Here is a 20,582-nt window from a genome sequence, read left to right as displayed (position 1 = left end):
TTGTCTACAATTTAATAAAAACAAAACTACATTAACAGGTGCAATTGTCTAAGACTCCAACAGCTGTTATTGTCATTCTATTAAGCAATATTACTGATAATGTTACATGACGGATGAATGAATAATAGTCTTTGAAGTTAAGCCAGAAGTATTATTTCACTCTGAAAATTGATACCGGTGGAACAAAAAAGCAGATTAAGAAAATAGATGACAATATCCCTTTAATGTTCTGGTAATATATTAGATGATAGTAATATTTTAATAAGTCATGGGAGCCACAGTGAGATATATGCTAAAATAATACCTTTAGACTTTTCAACCCAGTTTCCCCTGTCAGTGATACAGGGGCTGACATGGAAAAGGCGTCTTGTTGTTAGGATAGGACAACAAGTCAACTCCCCTACAGTGCTACAGGTTGTGCAGATTTTAATTCTGCAAAGATCAGTGGGTAGATTTTTTAAAAAGTCATGTTTTTGTTTTAACATTTTTATCATGGAGACTGCATAGTCTGCAATTTACATTATCCATTTTTCTTTATTTTTTCTGATCTGAACTTCATTTATACATTTATTCACATACATGTAGATCATGTTTCATTCAAGGTTAGTTAAAACCCAGGGAAGGTGTAAGCTTATATTGAATACAAAACAAATTATCATGGTGTCAGATTATTTGTAGGTCAACTGAGAATTTTGTCTTGATTTCATTGTCTGGAATCATCTGAAATAATAAAAAAAAACAACCATTTTTACGACTATTTGTTGGTTGAACTCATAGGGACAATTCAGAAAAAAAATCATGCAGGGACTATTTTGTTGAGTAAAAATAGATAGAAGTTGATACTTTATTTATGTTTGAAGCATACTCGAATGTTCACAAATTCGCTATGTTCGACTATATTCTAAAATGTTTCAGATAACAAGAGACATAAAAAGGCAGATATTTTTTAAAACTTAAAACATCTTGATCTTCAGAAGTAGATGTCCTACCTTCAGAAATTCATCTTTTCTAATTTCACCAGGCTTGTCTAAGTCTGGATGATTCAAGGCACGGAAAGTCAAGTCTAAAATGATTTTATCACTAACAGCATTGCCAAATAGAATTTTATATAAACTGAACACTTCTCCATGAGTCATGACACCACTTTTACCAGAGTCAAAAATTTCAAACAGTAATTCCTTCTTCTTCAAAGCCGATGTTTCTGGGCTAAAAGCACCACAAATCAACAAAAATTGCTTTGGGTATATCTTCCGGGAGTTTTTATCCATATAATGCTGCATGAGATGAGGGGCAAATTTATTGCCTGCGAATTCTGGCATTGAAACACATGTGTTGTATGGTATACCGTTGATGCCTTTCTCAGAACTATCGTAGTGGGCATATCTTTTTAAAAGTTTTTCTACATCTTTGCTTTTAACTGGAAAAAAAAGTATTGTCTATTATCTGAAGTAAATGATTCTGAATGAAAGCATAATCTGGAACCACACACATGGAAATCAGAATCATGCAATAGAAGAGCTGTATGGATTCCTGATATAAATTTATAGAAATGGAATTCCATCGTACATATAGATTTAAATGACAAAGAAGAATTCAGAAGTCTCAACTGTTGGAGGTAATATCATCATTTTAGTGTCTTGGTAAGTTAATAATTATCCTCTACATATCTTACATGGTGTTTGAGTTGATATTTCTTGTATCTGTTCTGTTGTCAGAAAGGATGCTTCATTACCCTAAAATAAGTAGCATAACATGAAATCATGTAAAGTGTCATAAGCCTACAATCCCCAAGGCTTGACTTTGCAAAGACAAAAAAAAACATCAAAAGAGAGTAGACTGTTCTGAGAAAATCTGAAGTTTCATTTTGTTTCTATAATGCCATTTTTATTGACAAGGTTAAGCTTAAGCCAAATTGACAGTGATCAGTAACCACTGACAGTAGCCCACTAGCCCGACAGGCCCTCCCTTTCCGAATAAAGGGTTTGAGCCAAACTCAAAAGGGTAACTTTTCATGGGATGGATTGATTCATTAATGGTTTAGTTTTGTATTGATACTAAAAGTTTTGTTAAATTGGGCTTAAGTCATGGTGAAAAAATTTTCAAAAGCTAGTGATCTGTTCAAAGCAACTCCCATAAAATGTAACCTTTTTCGAGTCTGACCCTGAGTCTGACGTAGTATTATTTAGAGTCATAATATCCGTATATCACTTCTGTGGAAAGGGTAGGAGCATAATTGTCGGGCTACGTGATTGATAATGTTGAAGACGAGAGCATTGGGCCATTATTGTTTTTCTTTGGATATTCAATTTCTAAACAATGTAGTACTAATGACTGTTTAAATGTAATAAATTATAGTGTGTACCATTTCGCGTGAAGTGCCTTGTTTTTGTTTACATTAGTTTCACAATGACCCAAATTGCCTTCAACGAAGAAGAGTTGTAGTAAGTTCGATAACTCTGTTGTGACTGTTCTATTTTGGGAACATGACGACATTGTATATTGTAGTAGTATTGCACAACAGGATGAAACTGAATTGATGAATTTAAAAAGAAATGGTTTATAGGAAAGAAGTTGTGCAATACCCGTAATTTTGAGCCTAGTATAAATAAAGCTGAAGAGAAAATGTAAAACCACACTTCAAAATGTGAACAAAGTAGTCAGTGCGAATTGCACCTGAATTTATAAATTTGTTAAATTGCAACGACGCCCCTGAGCAGCCGAAAAGAAAAATGGTATGTGTATAACTATTATTTTTCTTTAAAAACCTTATTATTTGAATTATTGACTAATTTTAAATATGGCAAAGAATAACAATTTTCCAAGAAAAAAGTCAATGCATTGATATTTTTGCAGAAACTTGAACGTCTTGCTTTATGACATAAAAACTAAAATAATGATGAGTCCGAATTGATTGCAGGTGAATTTCTCGAAAGAACAACTGAGGTCGGTGATGGACCATCAGAAAAACATCCGTAATATGGTTGTGATAGCCCACGTTGATCATGGTAAAACGACCCTGACTGACTCCTTGTTAGCCAGAGCTGGTTATATTCCTATGGATCAAGCTGGTGACAAGATGGCTACCCACACCAGGGAGGATGAAAAACAGAAAGGAATCACCATCAAATCCACGTAAGGACATTTTTAAAAATACCCCTAAAACGATAAGTGACAATTGATTGTTAATGAAAACGTTTCAAAGGAGGTTTTGTATCCTTTTCAAGTGTAATTCTCCAAATTGTCACAGCCTTACTTGAATACACGACTACAGTCAAACTGGTGCAGGGATTGGTAAAGAGTTATGGTCACGGTTTCTAATTTCAGAAACAAACCTATGGCTAAAGCCTGGAATTTCTCTACATGTATAAAGCACGCTCCATCCCTCCTTGCAGAAGGGCCTCATCGCTAATAAGACTGCAGTATGCCTTCTTTTTCAGTGCAATATCTCTTTATTATGAGATGGATGAAGATGATGAACAAACAGGAAACAATGGTTACCTGATCAATCTTATTGATTCTCCTGGTCATGTTGATTTCTCTTCTGAAGTAACGGCAGCTCTCCGGGTGACTGATGGGGCTATGGTGGTAGTAGATTGTGTTTCTGGTAAGTAAATATGATATTTAGTTATGCACATCTATGTTGTGCTCCGGTGTCAGATAAAATCAACCTAATTAGGCGCATTCAATAAAATTCATTGAATACCTTAGTTCTAGGTAAAAGCACGTTTTTTTTTTTTTACAAATTTGACCGACAGACCCACGACAACGAAATAGAACAGGTAGAGGTGGCAAATTCGGAGCACACGATTGTTGTAGTTGTGATATAGACTAGCAGATATCCTTTTCCAACCGAATGCTCTTCACTATTCCATGAGGGAACTCTCGGAAAATATCAAAACCTCAGGTATCGTTTCTTTCAATGCCACCTTCTGCATTACAGGTGTCTGTGTGCAGACCGAGACTGTATTAAGACAAGCTCTGACAGAATACATTAAACCAGTTTTAATGATGAACAAGTTAGACAGACTGATCTTCGAGAAACAACTATCACCAGAAGAGATCTATCTAGGTCTAAGAAAAACCATTGAAGACGTCAACGTTATCCTGTCCGTATATGGTGATGCCAGTTCACCAATGGGTGATATATCGGTAAGCAAAAGACTTTATATGACTCTCTTAGGGAAAAAATGAGATTATAGTTGAAACTATTTTACAAAATAACTGCTTATTGTTAACTGCATCTTCCAAAATATTAAGGAAGACAATGCCAATTGTTCGCTTTAAGATGCTATTATGCCATCGCATAGGCCTAGCTAATATTTTTTGAAAATACCAACTACCAAATAAGATTACATCAATGTTGCATATTATTCACATACCTCCCACCCCTGAATATTAAAAATTTTACTTTTGTTTTGTACAGCTGGATCCCACCATTGGCAATGTAGCGTTTGGTTCTGGTCTTCATGGTTGGGGATTCAATCTGAAGACGTTCGCAAAAATGTATGCCAAGAAACTGTCCATGTCAGAAGAAAAGATCATGAAGAAACTTTGGGGAGATAACTTTTTCCACCCTCAAACCAAGAAATGGAGTAAGACAGAAACAGAAGGATCTGTCAGAGGATTCAACAAATTCATTATAGAACCTCTAGTTAAGGTATCATCAGAATAAGTGTTATGATTCTAGACTGGCGACCATCCTATTGTAAGCACTGATATTTGGATAACTGTCACTCAATGTCGCTATTCTTCCGCTTCTCAGCGTAGCCTTTAACGTTATAGGGCCATCTCCTGGAACCATTTCGACTGGGTGACCCTACCTATGTCCTTGACTTAAGAGCAGGCATAAAATCGATCAAATGATCTGTATTAAGCAAGTAAAGGGATTTCTACGAAAGTGTATTAATGTTTCCCTAGTAGCTGGCAAATGAATTCTGATACAATGTTGATGATCATCGTACATTTTGAATGTTGTGTCAATTTGACATATTCTGTTGGTATTTTAGGTTCTTCAAGCATCCAGAGATGGTGATAAAGAAACAACCAAGACCTTGGTGGAGAAAATTGGTCTGACGCTTAACAGCACTGTAATGGAAAAAGAAGGCAAAGACTTCATGAGAACAGTGATGAAAAAATGGGTGCCAGCAGCAGACTCTATGTTAGATATGATCATTCACCACTTACCGTCGCCAGTGACCGCCCAGAAATACCGAACTGAGGTCCTGTATGAAGGACCCCTTGACGATGAAGCCGCTATAGGTAAGCGCTTTCTTATATTTTTAGCCCACCCCGTTGTTTTCTGTGCCCTCGATACTCACGTGCAGCTCATTGGATCAACGTCTAAACAGAATATACCCTATATAGCGCGAATGAAGATGCATAGTAGACAGATATTGGTAATGTATGAAAGAGATCATTTGAATATTATTGTTTTCAGCAATGAAGAACTGTGATCCAAACGGACCCTTGATGATGTATGTTTCCAAAATGGTACCAGCACAGGATAAAGGCAGGTTTTATGCATTCGGAAGAGTGTTCTCAGGAACTGTTTCCAGTGGTTTGGATATAAGAATACTGTGCCCTGGATATAACCCCGAGAAAATCAAGGATCCGAAACTCCACAAAACGTCTGTTCCAAGGTAATTTTTGCCCTTCTTAAAACCGTTTCATTACCGTAGTTGAGCTGTAACGTTTCTTTGTAAGGAGTTTCTGTTTTTGGATTGTTAGAAAAGACAAGAAAAATAAATAGTAACATATATGTTGCTCATTGTAAGACTGTTTTCACGTTTGGGGGTTTACTTTTTTAGAGAAGTGCACCTGTTATTAACAGTACAAAAATCAGGCTTTTGATTCTTGTTCATTATTCTAGGCTTGTAGTGATGATGGGAGGCTCAGCAATGGGATTACACGAGGTACCATGTGGTAATGTCGTTGGTCTCGGTGGAGTTGACAAGTTCATTGTAAAAACGGCAACAGTCACCACATACGAACAGGCCCATAACATGAAGGTTTTGAAGTTCTCTGTTAGTCCCGTGGTAAGAGTAGCTGTGGATGTAGTGGAACCATCTGATTTACCAAAACTTGTTGAAGGAATGAAGAGACTAGCTAAAGCTGATACCATGGTTCAGGTACGTGTATCTGCTAACATTAGTAACACTTTAAGGGAAAAGACAAGAGGCAAGTGATGGTGTATGCGCTAGATTCAGTCCTGTTGTAAAAGCCTTCACTAGGAATGTGTCAGTGCGCTATGTGTTCTACCATGCACACGTGATCATATATTGTGAAGAACTCTTTTGCACAATCAGGCGTCCAACTTTCTACTTGTAATTTTAGTTTAGTAAATATATTTTTTAGACATCAGCATTCAGATGCAAAATCTTTGTTTCATATTAACTCTGAAATGAAATTGTACCATTTCTTATTGCAGTGCACTGTTGAAAGTGGTCAATATATTGTATCCGGAGCCGGAGAATTACATATTGACATCTGTTTAAATGATTTAGAAACAAAATACGCTTCAGTTCCTTTGAAGGTAGGTTTCCAGATTAGTAATGGATCATCACGTCATGAAAACTATAGTTGCATCAATCTCGCATCTTTCAGAGGCCTGAGAAATATTACCATAACGGGTATATTTTTCTAAATATTAAGATGATCCGAATTAATTTGAATCATGTTAATTTCATTCTAGAGAAGTGATCCAGTTGTAAGTTATAGAGAAACAGTAACTGAACTTTCTGATCGAGTCTGCATGTCCAAAAGTAACAGTAAACTATTTAGACTCTCAGCTACAGCACAACCTTTACCAGCTGGTCTACCAGAAGAGATTGAAGAGGTAGGTGTAAAGATACCACCGAAATTTTATGCAGATTGATGTGTTGCAAAGCTTGGGTACAATAATATAACGACTAGGGTGGGTCCTTGATGGGTTGTCTTGGAGCATATGAAGACATTGTACTTTGCCTTAAAGGACCAAATCATGTTCAAGCTAGTTTATACCAAATTAAGCCCAATATCAAGAATGTCTTACCGATACCAATATTTTTCAAGTTTTAACCATTCTTTCAGGGAAAAGTTACCACAGTACAGGACTTTAAAGAAAGGGCTCGCTATCTGGATGATAATTTCGGTATTGAGAGTGGTTTAGGAAGAAAGATTTGGTGTTTCGGTCCAGAAGGAAGCGGTCCTAACTTATTGGTTGATGGCACAAAGTCAGTTCAATACATGCAAGACATCAAAGACAGTGTTGTAGCCGGTTTTCAGTGGGCTTCTTCTGAGGTTGGTCTAAATTTCAGATATACCCTATTTTTATTTTCTCTCGTGTTTCGATCTTTTAAGAGCTTCCCTGGCCGTTGAGATTTTAGGTCTCTGTCACTGTTGGAATCTGAAACGGAAGGCCTTATTTCGCTTTTTAAATTTATAAACGGAATGTTCAAATCTACACGCGAAATGATTTTTTCTTTAACTAAACTTATGTAAAAATATTTTGAATTCTTCAGGGTGTGCTATGTGAAGAAGCAATGAGAGGGGTTCGAGTTGACATTGTTGATGCCCACATTCATAGTGATCCAGCTCACAGACGCGGTGGTCAAATCATCCCAACCAGTAGACGTGTGTTCTATGCAGCCATGTTAACAGCTAAACCGAGATTGATGGAACCTGTTTATTATGTTGAAGTTCAGGTACGTGGGTTTCTTTCTTGTCGTATTGTTTATAAATTAACAGCATTTGTACAACACGTCAACTAACTCATTTTGCTGAAACTCTCTCAAGATTACATTGATCTGAGCGTATCAACAACTAAAAGATTCCAGTTACGGTTATGTTGTCATCTGTTGTTCTACTTTCTTGCAGACAAAGGTTGGAGGTCCTTTACTCTCGATTTTGCCATTCTTTAGGGGGGATTTTTGATTGACGGAATTGTCTTGCTTGTGTGGATTTTTATCCTGTCGACTGAATAATGATATTGATTCTCTTGACTGATCTGAAACTAAAAGTAAAACTTGAATACCTTTGTGGAATTTAAGTCCAGATACGAATATATAGCTTCACACATTCTTAAATTATATTTTAAACTTGTAGTGTATTGATACAGTGTTGGGAGGTGTATACAACTGTTTAACAAGAAGACGTGGTGAATTAGTGGAAGAGTACCATCAACCTGGCACTCCAATGTGTACAATCAAATCATATCTACCAGTTAGTGAATCATTTGGTAAGTCACACATTTTCTTTTTCTTTTGAATGTAGATCTCGACAGTAGTGAACGAACCATACCAATTTAGCATTGACTAATAGCCTAGTTAAAATCCCATCTTCATTAGAAGATTTCTAATTCTAATCGAAGGCTGTATAACAAAATAAATAGTATTCTATAATTGCACTTCTTTTGATATTGCAGGATTTACACAGGAACTTCGAGGGCAAACAGGTGGACAGGCTTTCCCTACCTGTATGTTTGATCATTGGCAACTGCATCCTAGTGATCCTCTAGATCCCGAATCCAAGGCAGCCAGTATAGTGTCAGAGACCAGAACGAGGAAAGGATTACCACCAAAAATTCCAGCTTTGGAAAACTATTTAGACAAATTATAAAATTTTTACGACTAATATAAAATTTTGGCAGAGAAAAAAGAGAATAAACCTTCATAAATTTTATTATTTTTTTTTTTCAAATCCATCAATTTTCATTATAGCGCCACTCTCATTGCACTTGCACTCATATTATTTAGAAAAGCAGACTTTGTTGTTCACCTTGAGCGCGGTGTCATAAATGGCAAAATGGGACAATGTATTATTTCAAAGAATATAAGGAATGAAGAAAAGACGAATCCCGTAACACCTTGGCAAGAGATTTATTATGTCAGAATACAAGCACCATTCATCGAAATGCCCGTAACGCAATCGTTGGTAGGTTGGTAGATGACCAGTTAACGTCCGCTGGTTGTTGGAAGTAATCGTAGTAATTGATGAAGGATTGGTAGGCTATACAATCGGATGATTCTGCACTATTAGCTTGGTAGTTGAGAAGATAGCACTAAACTTCTGTCCCCTACCCTGCAGCCCCATTGACAGGAATGAATTGGTGCTGGGGTTCGGATTTTGAGTCTAGGTGGAGAGGACGCAGTCCGTCGCCTTGAAGGGAAGAATTAAAGCGCGAGTCGACCATAAGGTGGTCCAGCTCCCCTATGCAATTTTGAACCTTAAAAGCCAAGAGAACGCATTTATGACAATCACCTTTCCGCGTGGTTTCCACAAATTCAACGTCCGAAGCCGCGAAACCACAATCGACAGATCTTAGGTTATACGTCCTCCGTCATAAAATTTGAACTCTAGAACTCTACTCATTTCTGACGATTCTGAAGCGCGTAAACGAAACCAGTTGAACACCATCACAAATTATTCACTGCTGTCGGCTTGTAGCATTGAACATACGTTCGTGGGTGTGTGTGTGTGCGGGGGGAGTGGGGGGGGGGCACATTGTCCCCTCTTGTAGCTGCAGCGCCAACTTTCCGAGACTGACACAGATTGCCTTGATGGAGTGGACAACTGTCAAGGTTGAATATGGCAGCTTTGTGGAAGCGTCATTCATGAAAAGTATAATTGATTTGGTACAATCTGACACATATTTTGGGTCAAAACATATAATAATTCATATTGCCTATATAGAAATGATGTGGGGGTACAAATGAGGTGCAAACTATTTTTCTATGGGGGCCATACCCATTTACCCAATACGGGCCGCCACTGCCTGCACATTTATGCCCAACCCTGAAGACGTGGCTGTTGCAGCGCTGCACAGCAGTTTGAGCAGAGCCTATATATACGCTCTGTTTTGAGATAGATACGATTGCTTGTTACTATTTATATCATTGTAGTCTCGAATATCACCGAATAAAGTTATTGGTGAGAAGGAAAATCGGGAAAGCAAAGACTACAATACTGCCAGAGATTTTGACCAATCAGAGAAGATATTATTATTTGTTGTGTGACAGCAAGATGGCGTCCTCCATGAGTGCCATGATTTTGAAAAGATTACAAAATATTTGTCAACTACGACCACGACATATCAACATACAGCGAGTAAGACATATTCTTGAATTATCTGTAAAGATCTACAGCTACATCTCATCTGTCATCGCTTACTGTTCGACCTCTTTTCACCGTTGTTTTTAATAAAAAATATGCCTAATTTCCAATCATTTTAATGTGAATGTGGTCCATAAACATTACAATGCGTCATTGATGAGATCTAATTGTCTAAATTGGCCCTGGCCTATATTCATTTTATAGTTTAATATTCAGATTTATTGCTTGCACCTTTCTGAATTTATTGATGGGAAATTGAAATGATTCTTTCACTCTCGCCATAAAGATTTGCATTATTGTAGCTGACTAATATAAGCAAACTTTTTATTGCTGCCTTATTAGGCCTAGATAAAAGAGGTATGAAATCACTTCCTTGACCCTTTGAACCCTGAGTATAAATGAAATAAAATACCATATACAACATGCATATGCCCTGAACTTCAAGTAATATAGGTAAAAGTCTATGACGTAAACATTGTGGATTTCGCTGTTCACTGATCAAAAAATCTCTTCTCAAACCATTTATTGATGTACCAATGGAGTAATTAGTCCAGAAGTCTGGCATTGTTATTATTAAAGCTCTGTTGTAGTCAAAATATTATTAATTTGTACCGTATATTACAGAATAGATATGATTTTCGTAATGTGCCACCAGCTCGTGAAATAGAAGCATGCGAGGATGTTTTTGAAGAGATGGAATCTAAAGGGATACATATGAAGAAACAACCAGGTGCAGTGCGAAAACCTCTAACAAAGTTACCAAAAGTTCTACATAATGCTGCTACTGTGTTACTTGACAGTAAGTGTGAGAACATATCTGCCTAAGAAAGTAGACTTTTAATGCCTACTTCTCTTCATCTGCTGGGTTAATGAAGACACAATTTAAATCTGTTTTTGGGCCTTTTAAATTGTATCAGGTATACTTATATATTTATAGATCTCTTTGCTACATTCAGTTATTCCAAGCTGGACCAGATTATTGCCATGCTTTTGCAATTATAACTCAGCTGAAATGCTTAACGGGACAGTTTGCCATCCTTTTGACCAATTGTACTTTAGTATTAGAAATTGGAATTTTTTAGCTAAACTAATCAGTAATAGTGTTTACAGTTAACAGTCAAAGTTTGAGCCTATTCAAATTCATGTGTGTCCAGAATTATCTGCTATTGATAGTTATAATGACAACTCATCTTTTCTTGAGACTCTGCTGTATATTTACAAAAGACATAAATAGAAAGTGAAATTCCTAGTTTTAGGTATTTTTGAAGGAATTATGCAATTTTAGTACATTTCTGGTTCTTCTAAAGACTATTTACATATATTCAGACCACAACCAACCCCCGAAAATGACGAGCCAGATCCTTTAGAATCCACAAAAAAAGCCAGGAATGTTTGTTCCAAAATGATGAAAAAACGCACTATTGCAAACAATATATTGTTCTAATTTTTGTTGTAAAAAAAGCATGTTATATTTCTGAAATATCTGAATAATGAATTCTTTAGTGATTAGTGTGGTTATCGAGTTACTATTCAACAGAAGGCACTGGCAAAGGGTTAAAGCAGTGACTATTCACTATTAAGTCTAGTATGTTAAAATGGAAATTCGTATTACTTTTAACATAGACATTAAAGTAAAAAATATCATCATATCTTTACTTTTACACTTGAGAAGTTGATATCCAATTTATGCTTATTCATCTATTTAGAGTATCCAGTAAAGGATCTTAATACACATTCTAAGAGACTACAGACTTTTCTGAAGGTACGGAAACATAAAGTTACACCAGAGGAATATGAAGAGTTGATTGCAGAAAAAATAAAACTAATAAAAAGTAAAGGTATGTGTGTGAAAGCTTTTATGTGAGTTTTCCTTTGGTTGTGGGAAGGGAGTTGTAATTAATGCCAGTTCTTTTATAGAAAATGTGGAACTATGAAAAAGTGACAGCAATGTTCATGTGTGTTCCTAATTAGTTAGAATAAGTGATCTGAGATGGCATGACATAAAAGGGTGGAAATATTGGGAATTTGATATTCGAAGAGGATCTGTTTATGTCAAAGATTTAAGTGATGGAGAATCCATTGCTGCAACTTTTGAAATTATTTTTACCAGATGATAAAATAAATATTTAAATGATTATTTCCCTTTCATCAGAAATATTACTTTAATGATGACATCTATTGTTTATATAGAAGGTATAACGGAAGAAGAAACTCGGAATCCTGGATTTGAAGAGAAGCTAAGAGCCAAAGCCATTAAAAAACTTAGACCTGCTTATAGCTGGTCGCCAATGAAGTAAGTTAAAATTCAGTCTTAAAAAAAGGTCTTAAACAACCAAGGATTAGCAACATGCCCGAACCCAGTATATATTATTTACACCCGTTTATTGCTGTGTTGACTGAAATAAGGAGGAAGGATGGCTCATTTAAGGTCACAAGACTTTCACATACTGACATAACCAAGTAAATCACTATTATTGACGGTGCCACAGCCCATCCTTCCCTAGGTGTTTTGAATGATCTCATAAATAAATACATTTACATTACAGTTACACTGGAGCTAAAGTTATTCAGTATTTGGGAGCTAGGTTAACTGGTGATTATAGTGCAATAGTTGCTTGTTTGAATGAGGTATGCTTTGTTAATATATTATCACATATTATCATATTGACACTTCTACATAGGCATACAGGCCAAAGGCCTGTGGAGGGAGCAGACTGATTTGCCCGAAATTTTCCATCAAATTTTCGGGCTGTTACCTGATATTTATTTGTTCGCTGCGCGAAAAGATAATATTTGGGGTGGCAGCTTCCCACTCTATCTCTTATGCCTATGCACCTCTGAGCCCCTCCAACGCAAGTGAATAGAATAGAAAATGAGATTCATCTAGACAAGTTCTAGAATAAACTGACACATTTTATATAAGAGAAAGATCCTTTGAATAATTGATGAGGATGAGAATTTTTCTTACGATTTTCTGTTTGTATCTCCAGATTTATGCAAGAGACCCTGATTTCTCCCCAATAAATGTGTTTGATTTTGGTTCTGGTTTAGGAACAACTGTTTGGTTGGTATTATTTTTACTAGAAATACATTTTCATACACACATTACACAGCATGTTGAGCAGGGCTGTTGATATCGCTCTATCTTCCAAACATAGTTAGCAGAGCACCTCAAATGTCTGAGACTCACAAGCTTTTGTCAGATGTAAGTGTAGGTCGAACATTACATATATTTTGGTCAAATACATTTGACACAAAGTGGTTAATTACTTTGGGGTATTAGAATGACAATTGTTGGCATTCAATACAATTTATTGCAATAATAAATAACGACACATTTATTACAGAACAAAATAACTATGAATGATTTACATTACAACATTGGCATCTTGCTCAATATAATCCATTAGTATTCCTATATACAACCGTTAAGTATAGAACTTGACCGAATCACAACATAGTACCAATTGTCATTGACTTCTGAAGACAAATCTTAAGTTGAGGAGGTTTGGTTGAAAGAAATATTGCGTGCACTATAAAGAGCAACTTAGGCAGTACAAGATAATGTTTATCTTCTTTCTTTGCATATAATGTTTTAGAAAAGAAATCTTTTCCAGCTTTAGCTACACTCTAAAAATCTAACATGGATGCTCATATCTACAGTGATTATTGCCTGGCAGAATGGCTATTTTCTGTGGTCAGATTCACTCTCTCCAATGCTCTGATAAAATATATTTTTGTGTAGAATGTATTGAGATCTGTATTTTTCAGGGCTACATCTTCAATTTTTAAAAAAGCAAAGGTAGAGGATTTTTTGTGTGTAGATCATTCTGCTGATATGAACACTGTGGCTAGACTTCTCCTGCAAGGTAATTTCTTGATAGCCAATAGTTTGTTTTTGCTCATATTGTAATCGGCACTTACTGTTGTATTCTACGACAGAAATTTAGATTGGTTTCTACCCATTTATGTACAGATCATTGTCTTAGTTGAATTTCATATGCATTTTTCAAGGGTCAGATAACTTCGGTCTGGTCTCTACTACAACTAAGGTCCTGGGTTCAATCCCGACATAGGTCGAGATGATACCTTTAGATTTTTCAACCCGGTTTGCCCCTGTCAGTGATGCAGGTAAGAGGGACTGACATGGAAAAAGCATCTAGTCGTTCTAATGGGACAATAAACTGGGGCCCAATGTTTTATAGACTGCACGTTAACGATCTCTCAACAGTTGGAAATCAAAAAAGAGCAGGCTCCCTCATTGTAAACTGCATGATGTTGCCCGTCTTCATTAGCCTACATAGTGGAGAAAAGTAGGATGTAAAACTACATTCATATCATTTCATTTTCATTTCTATTACAACTAAACTGAAACCTATAATAAAATGAGATGAAATGTATGTAGTGTTAGATAAAGAATTGGTATTTGCTTGTGGAATTACTCATCACAACTAGTGCTTAAGCTCTTTGAGATTGAATTCAAGAACAAATCCTTCTGTGCATTGGCTGGAGTATATTGTACAAAACATCTTTAAAAATCTAACAGCAATTTATTTGCAGATGGAGAGGAAGATGGAATAATGAAATTACCAGTTCATTTTCGAACCAACATGCCATCTGATAAAAAGGTAAATGTGAAAAATTTGAAATATACTTTAGTTATTGCCCTTTTGAATGTATTGGCGTCACCCATGTCAGTCTGAGAAATCAAAACCATTACACCATAATAACATAATACTATGTTATCTATTCTTACAAGAGGATATTTTTTCTGGAATAGCTGGAACCACAGGCATTGGACGAAGAATCGGATTGTCCCAAATAGAAGTTAAAGGTGTTCCTAAAAACACATAGAAAGGCTAGAAAACTTCTTTCCAATCCCTTTAATAGCTACATATGAGAAGATATTTTTAGAAAGTGTATTGATCGAAGTTCACAAAAACCCAAGGACTGAACATTAAATTTCCACATGAAGTACCGGTACTCTTACAGAAGCCGAGGTAGAGATTCAAAATGGCCTTGAACGTCGTTGGTGTGCGTTATTTCCATGTAAGAACCATAGATATTCTGATAATGAACACTTAAGATGTGGATATAGCATTTGAGTAATTACTTAAGTTGATTATAGTTAATCTGTTAATAATTTTAGATTAGAAACCTTCATATTTATTACTATTTTTTCAAATTTTTCAGAAAAAGTTTGATTTAGTAGTGTGTACTTATACCCTAATGGAGTTAGAAAGCAGGGAAGAAATACAGAAAGTTGTTGAGTCGCTATGGAATATGACTGAAAATTATTTGGTATTTATGTTTTTTGTGATTTACATTTCATACCAATGGTTTTAAATTGTTAATGCAATTTATTGTCAAGCAAAGATATTTTTGTCTGGTCCAATTTAACACATTAACTCAAGCCATTGAGTAATAGAAACTAAATTTGCATTGTGTTAACTACTAATTGAACTACCTAAAAGTAAAGTGGACAGACCAGGATGTTTATGAAGAAATTTATTACCACTCAAGAGCGAATCGAAATAAGTTCAAAAATGTATTCTGTTTATGAGTTTTATCAGTTATATTTTTAGAGTGGTCTTGAATTTTAGAAATTTCATTGCGGGCATAATATATTTCCATGCTTGGCAAACTAAATTGAAACTTAAAAGAATACTATCTCTTAGACTGGACATGAGATTTAAAGTCTCATACTTAGTCAATAAGTATATTTATTCATCAGTTGGACTGACTAAGAGGTAGTATACATTTAAAAGTGATCAAAGCTCAGATTCCAGATCCATACTGCTAATTTACAACTGTGGTCTTAAAGTAAGGTGTATGATATAATTATGTGATATTTTATTTACCTAGGTTCTTGTAGAAAAAGGTGGTCAATCTGGTTTTAAATTAATGCATGAAGCGAGAGAGCATTTATTGAAATTATCTAAAGAATCAAAAGAAGGACATATTTTTGCTCCAGTAAGTGTACATTTTAAACAAAAATACTGATGGTGTATTTAGATGGTGATGACAACAGAACATGGAAATCTGTATCTTGATGCATTGGATTAAAACCCAAATTTGGATACTTTCGAGTATCAGGAATTGTCCTAAGACCCCAAACAGAATTTGCTTTAAAATTGATGGAATTTTGAACTGGATTAATGGATTAATATTTAGGTATTGTTTCAAAACATCAGATATGGCCACTTGATATGACATGACTCTTTAATTTTTAGTGTCCTCATCATGGAGCTTGTCCCAAGTTAACAGAAACAAATACTCCTTGTTTTTTTGAAGCCAAATATGCGACCTTTGAAAATATTGAATCTGTAAGTTAATATGGATAATTATTTTTGTTTAAAATCCATTATTGAAAATTTTATTAACAAGTTATGACTATTCATGTTTGGTTCAGGGCCAGCGCCATGTTCCTCAAAAAAACAAAATCTTGGCCCTTGTAAAACCTTTCAGTGTTCAATGAGAGACATTTTTTAAGAATTACAATCATTATCACCAAAAGGTTATATTTTTTTTTCTATAGATGAGATGTCAACAAAAATGTCAATAGTTTTGCCCTAAACAGTTTGCCCATGTCTAATAGTACAGATGCAAAATGGCAAACATCAGTAGGGAATTGTCAAATTATCAAAGCACATTGTGAAACTAGTAGCAACAACATATTTCAGATTTTTTTTTAATATTTCTCCTCCAGAAAGGTTACGAGAAAGAATGGTTTAGCTATGTGATTTTCAAAGTTGGTCCAAAAACACACAGTGAGTAAATACTGTTGTATATTTTTGATTAATAATCAGTGCAGCCCCGTTGCCAGGAAAGAATTGGTGCTGGGGCTCAGATTTTGTACTAAGACAAAAACTTATCTAAATCTATATCTGTTTGATTTAGTACAAATCAATCTCTGAACTGAAGAAAGTTTTGCTGGGGCTTAATTCTCACTTGCTGGGGCCCAACTCCACTGAACCACCCTAATGATGGGGCTGGTTCAGTGGTGACTGTCATTAGGAGTTTAATGTTGATGGAAGTTTTTTGTAGATTCTCAAATCCATATGAAAATCACTTTTGGTCCATTGCAATAGATTTCAAACCAGGAAGATGATGATACAAAGCTAAACAGACCTGCTTTCTGTAATCAGTACTATAAATACAATACACTCGATAGTCTGCAACATCTGCCTCTATTCCAACTTCTGATAGCTATTTTAACAGTAAGTTGTTGACCAGAGTAGAGTCAGAAAACTTGGCCTCATTTTATATTTTGGAATATAAGTGTCACTAATCTTCAATGCAATCTGGTGCTGACATAGTGCCTCAGGAAGCTAGTTACTTTTACCAATCTGCTAACCAATGTATCTTTTTTTCTACAATAGGGTCCTTTCCCAGATTAGTTAATGAAACCCTCAAACGAAATGGTCACACACATTGTTATTTGTGTTGTTCAGATGCCAAGTTACGTCATGTCATTTTCAGCGCATCACAACATGGCAAGTAAGTGAAATTTGTTCTTGGGAGAAAACTCAAAAGAAACAATCGTTTGCATTCAATAAATTTTCAAAGACTTGATATTCAACTTGCATCCATCTTGAAAAGTCCATACACTTATGATGCTCATTTGTTACTTTGTTCTCATTGCGAATGTATGTTTCAACAGCTATTTGTATCACTACAGAATCGAAATCAAAGTCTGAAAAATGATACAGATAGCTGAAATTGTGCTCTACCAGCTGAGACAGCATATATTTAGATGCCCATTTTGCAGACATCCGTATGCTTTTATTTGAGACATAACTGTTTTCTGTGTGTGCACACAAGGGAAGGGGCATAACTCTAATTATGTCTGATATGCCATGTTTCAACGAACTGTTAATTTGTTTAACCACACATTTTATCAAAGATGAGAATGCGTGGACAAATTAGGCTCAACTGTATCTCTTTGACCCTAATCTATTTGGTTTAAAAGAAATAGAAGAAAGATGAGCAGTGAAACGAATTACAATAATAAATTCAGAAGAAATCAACAAGTCTATAATATACAGTCAAATAGCATATAATACTGAAACTTAGAAATATCTCATTAATATATACCAAGTGGTTGAAGCATTTTAAATTTATATTCTAGGCAGTTGTTTAAATGTACAAGATCAGCTAAGTGGGGTGATATGTTACCAGCTAGAGTGAAAGTTGTATACGACGAACAAAATTCTCTCATTAAAGACAATAATATCAAATCAAATGTGAACAAACAGTTCTTACATGGCAATATTGATCATATTGATGATGAGTCCGTGATCAATCATCAATATGAAGAATTATCTGTGCACAATCATCCAAAAGATAAAAACTCATTTGTGGACAATCATCCAGATGAAGTATTACCCGAGCACAACTATCCAGATGAAGAATCATCTGTCGACAAGAGAGAAGAATCAATTGCAGATGATAATGAAGAATTATCTGTTAACAATATGGAAGAATCACTTGCTGATGATAAGAAAGAATCATCTGTTGACAAACAATGATGAGTAATTGCTGTAATCATTGAAAACTTTTTAGTAGAGGGATTGCTTGAATTTGGACCAATCAGTCATAGGTCAAATGGAGATACTGGCAATGTAATTTGTTCAACATGTGTGTGTGTGCATCACAGGATAGACTAAGTTTGTCTTGCCATTTGCCTTGCTTCTGCCATTTATGCAATTTTATTTTTTGCGTATTATGGCTTAGCCAAAGTGAAGAATTTGTTGAAAATAGTGTTAACTAGACAAAAGCTAGGGTTTGACTTAAAAGGTCACAAATGTGAAGGTTAATGCTGCAGGCAAGACGAACAGTCTTTGTCACCAACACAAATCTTGAGTAAAATCTCATGTGTGACTGGTCTTCCACAAAAAGATTATCCAGTTGTTGGATTTATAATATCAAACCAGTTCGATAATTGTCATTGATTGTTTTACCATCTGCAAGACAGATCATCATCATCCAATCAAATTCATTTTCCTTTCAATTGCATTTTCCTCATGTGATAACGACATAGTGGAAAACGACAGACTGAAGATATTTGGACTCCTAGTGTGCCCACAAATGGTCAGTGAATTCTTGACTAGACTCTAGTCGGCGACTAAGCATAAGGGAAGACCCATCTGTGGATAACACTTATGACACTCAAGAATTCTGAATTTTACAGATTCTTTTGGAATGTCAACAGTAAATGAGTACTCTTAGTATTAAAATGACTTTGCGTGCGTGTACAAAGACGTAATCATGAGCACACATTTGAAATTTGAAAATTCTTTTTACATAGTATATTTTTCAGTCAAAATGTGTGACATTGAATTTGCTGGGAGGCAAGTCCGTTTGTATTCAATGTAAACTTAGTCAAATGTATATTTTTATCAACACGAAGTCATTCTTAGACTAAATGTACTGTTTTCAAAATTAATGTATTAAAATTGGCTAATGTCGATTTACCAATGAACTTGCAAAGTAAACTTTAAAATCTAGCAGTAATTATCCTAGGTCTGTGACTTTGGATAATAATTCTAAGTCATTGGAAAATTTTCCACATAGTGAAATGATATTTTGTTTAATAAAATGAAGATAAATTTTTTCTTTCTTCTAATGAGAGGGGTTAGGTCCAGAAAACTGATGCAGGGAGTTCCCTTACTCGTATGCCTTAAGTCCTTAGTTGAAAAAGTTTCTTATTCTAGCGTTTGCAGCATGAGGTGTCTTGGAGAATAACTATATATGCCTGTACTCTAATCATTGAAAACAGTTTTAGTCTCCAGCTTGTAATTTTTGGTTGAATGAAATTGTAATTATATTGTTGTTGCTCCTGTCCACCCCTTCATCTGCTTGTCCAAAATCAGCATATGTAAAGCTACAGTGTTGATCTGATTTTGATGAAACATGAACATTTACATTTGAATGTGATAGACTCTACTATTTCAGTCAAATCTTTATGATTATTTGATGAAAGATATTGCTGAATCAGTAGGTGGTGGTCTCAAAATTAACAATGGGGCTCGCAGATTGTAAAATTACAGCATACCCCAACATTAAAGTGGTAAAATCTGGGAGACGATCCTCCTGTATGCTACCCTTATTTGAGGGTCTGAAGCCCCCTAGATCACTGACTGATATGTTACATTGCCTCAATTTTTTTTCATTCTTTGACTGGGATCCCTGACATCTAATCAGTCCTCAAGTAAAAATGTCCGTATGGATTGATCGTAGCTGTATTTGTGTATAGCTGGGGTACATTGTTGGCTTATCACATAGAGATTAATAAACATTGCATAGGTGTTTATAGTTAATCCCATTTAATGGTATGTTATCAACTAATGGGGTCGGGTATGACCCAGACAAGCTTTTCTCGTTCTTGGTAACAATATAAAATCCTGGTGGTAAAATCCATCCTTATTTTATTCACACTTGCAAAATAGCCAGTAGAGTCTGTGTTTCGGACTATTTACTGTCCTGTAATA

General features: G+C 35.4%; 3 protein-coding genes across 3 annotated transcripts; 2 read left to right on the top strand and 1 right to left on the bottom strand.

Annotated features, from left to right (window-relative positions):
- Nucleotides 1-480: 480 nt before the first annotated feature.
- Nucleotides 481-2,383, bottom strand: LOTGIDRAFT_227329 (hypothetical protein). The gene is made up of 4 exons (XM_009056192.1): nucleotides 2,363-2,383; nucleotides 1,673-1,733; nucleotides 990-1,417; nucleotides 481-720 (listed from the first exon to the last, which is right to left on the bottom strand). Exons 1-4 carry the CDS (start codon nucleotides 2,363-2,365, stop codon nucleotides 664-666), a joined length of 549 nt encoding a protein of 182 aa, XP_009054440.1. The 5' UTR covers nucleotides 2,366-2,383; the 3' UTR covers nucleotides 481-663.
- Nucleotides 2,384-2,886: 503 nt separating this feature from the next.
- Nucleotides 2,887-8,658, top strand: LOTGIDRAFT_202434 (hypothetical protein). Its single transcript, XM_009056191.1, has 13 exons — nucleotides 2,887-3,132; nucleotides 3,438-3,604; nucleotides 3,941-4,149; nucleotides 4,424-4,657; nucleotides 5,007-5,259; nucleotides 5,438-5,639; nucleotides 5,870-6,128; nucleotides 6,428-6,532; nucleotides 6,692-6,835; nucleotides 7,069-7,278; nucleotides 7,500-7,682; nucleotides 8,083-8,215; nucleotides 8,402-8,658. Exons 1-13 carry the CDS (start codon nucleotides 2,951-2,953, stop codon nucleotides 8,593-8,595), a joined length of 2,475 nt encoding a protein of 824 aa, XP_009054439.1. The 5' UTR covers nucleotides 2,887-2,950; the 3' UTR covers nucleotides 8,596-8,658.
- A 1,341-nt stretch (nucleotides 8,659-9,999) lies between these two features.
- On the top strand, nucleotides 10,000-18,620 carry LOTGIDRAFT_239481 (hypothetical protein; the record flags this gene model as incomplete). Its single annotated transcript, XM_009056190.1, has 14 exons — nucleotides 10,000-10,083; nucleotides 10,714-10,888; nucleotides 11,796-11,927; nucleotides 12,280-12,382; nucleotides 12,636-12,717; nucleotides 13,080-13,153; nucleotides 13,861-13,958; nucleotides 14,650-14,717; nucleotides 15,283-15,390; nucleotides 15,955-16,062; nucleotides 16,323-16,415; nucleotides 16,799-16,859; nucleotides 17,472-17,589; nucleotides 18,221-18,620. 14 exons carry the CDS (start codon nucleotides 10,000-10,002, stop codon nucleotides 18,618-18,620), a joined length of 1,704 nt encoding a protein of 567 aa, XP_009054438.1.
- Between the last annotated feature and the right edge of the window lie 1,962 nt (nucleotides 18,621-20,582).

This window comes from Lottia gigantea (genome assembly GCF_000327385.1).
Source record: "Lottia gigantea unplaced genomic scaffold LOTGIsca_269, whole genome shotgun sequence".
Taxonomy (NCBI): domain Eukaryota; kingdom Metazoa; phylum Mollusca; class Gastropoda; family Lottiidae; genus Lottia; species Lottia gigantea.
This window is presented reverse-complemented; position numbering and strand designations above follow the sequence as displayed.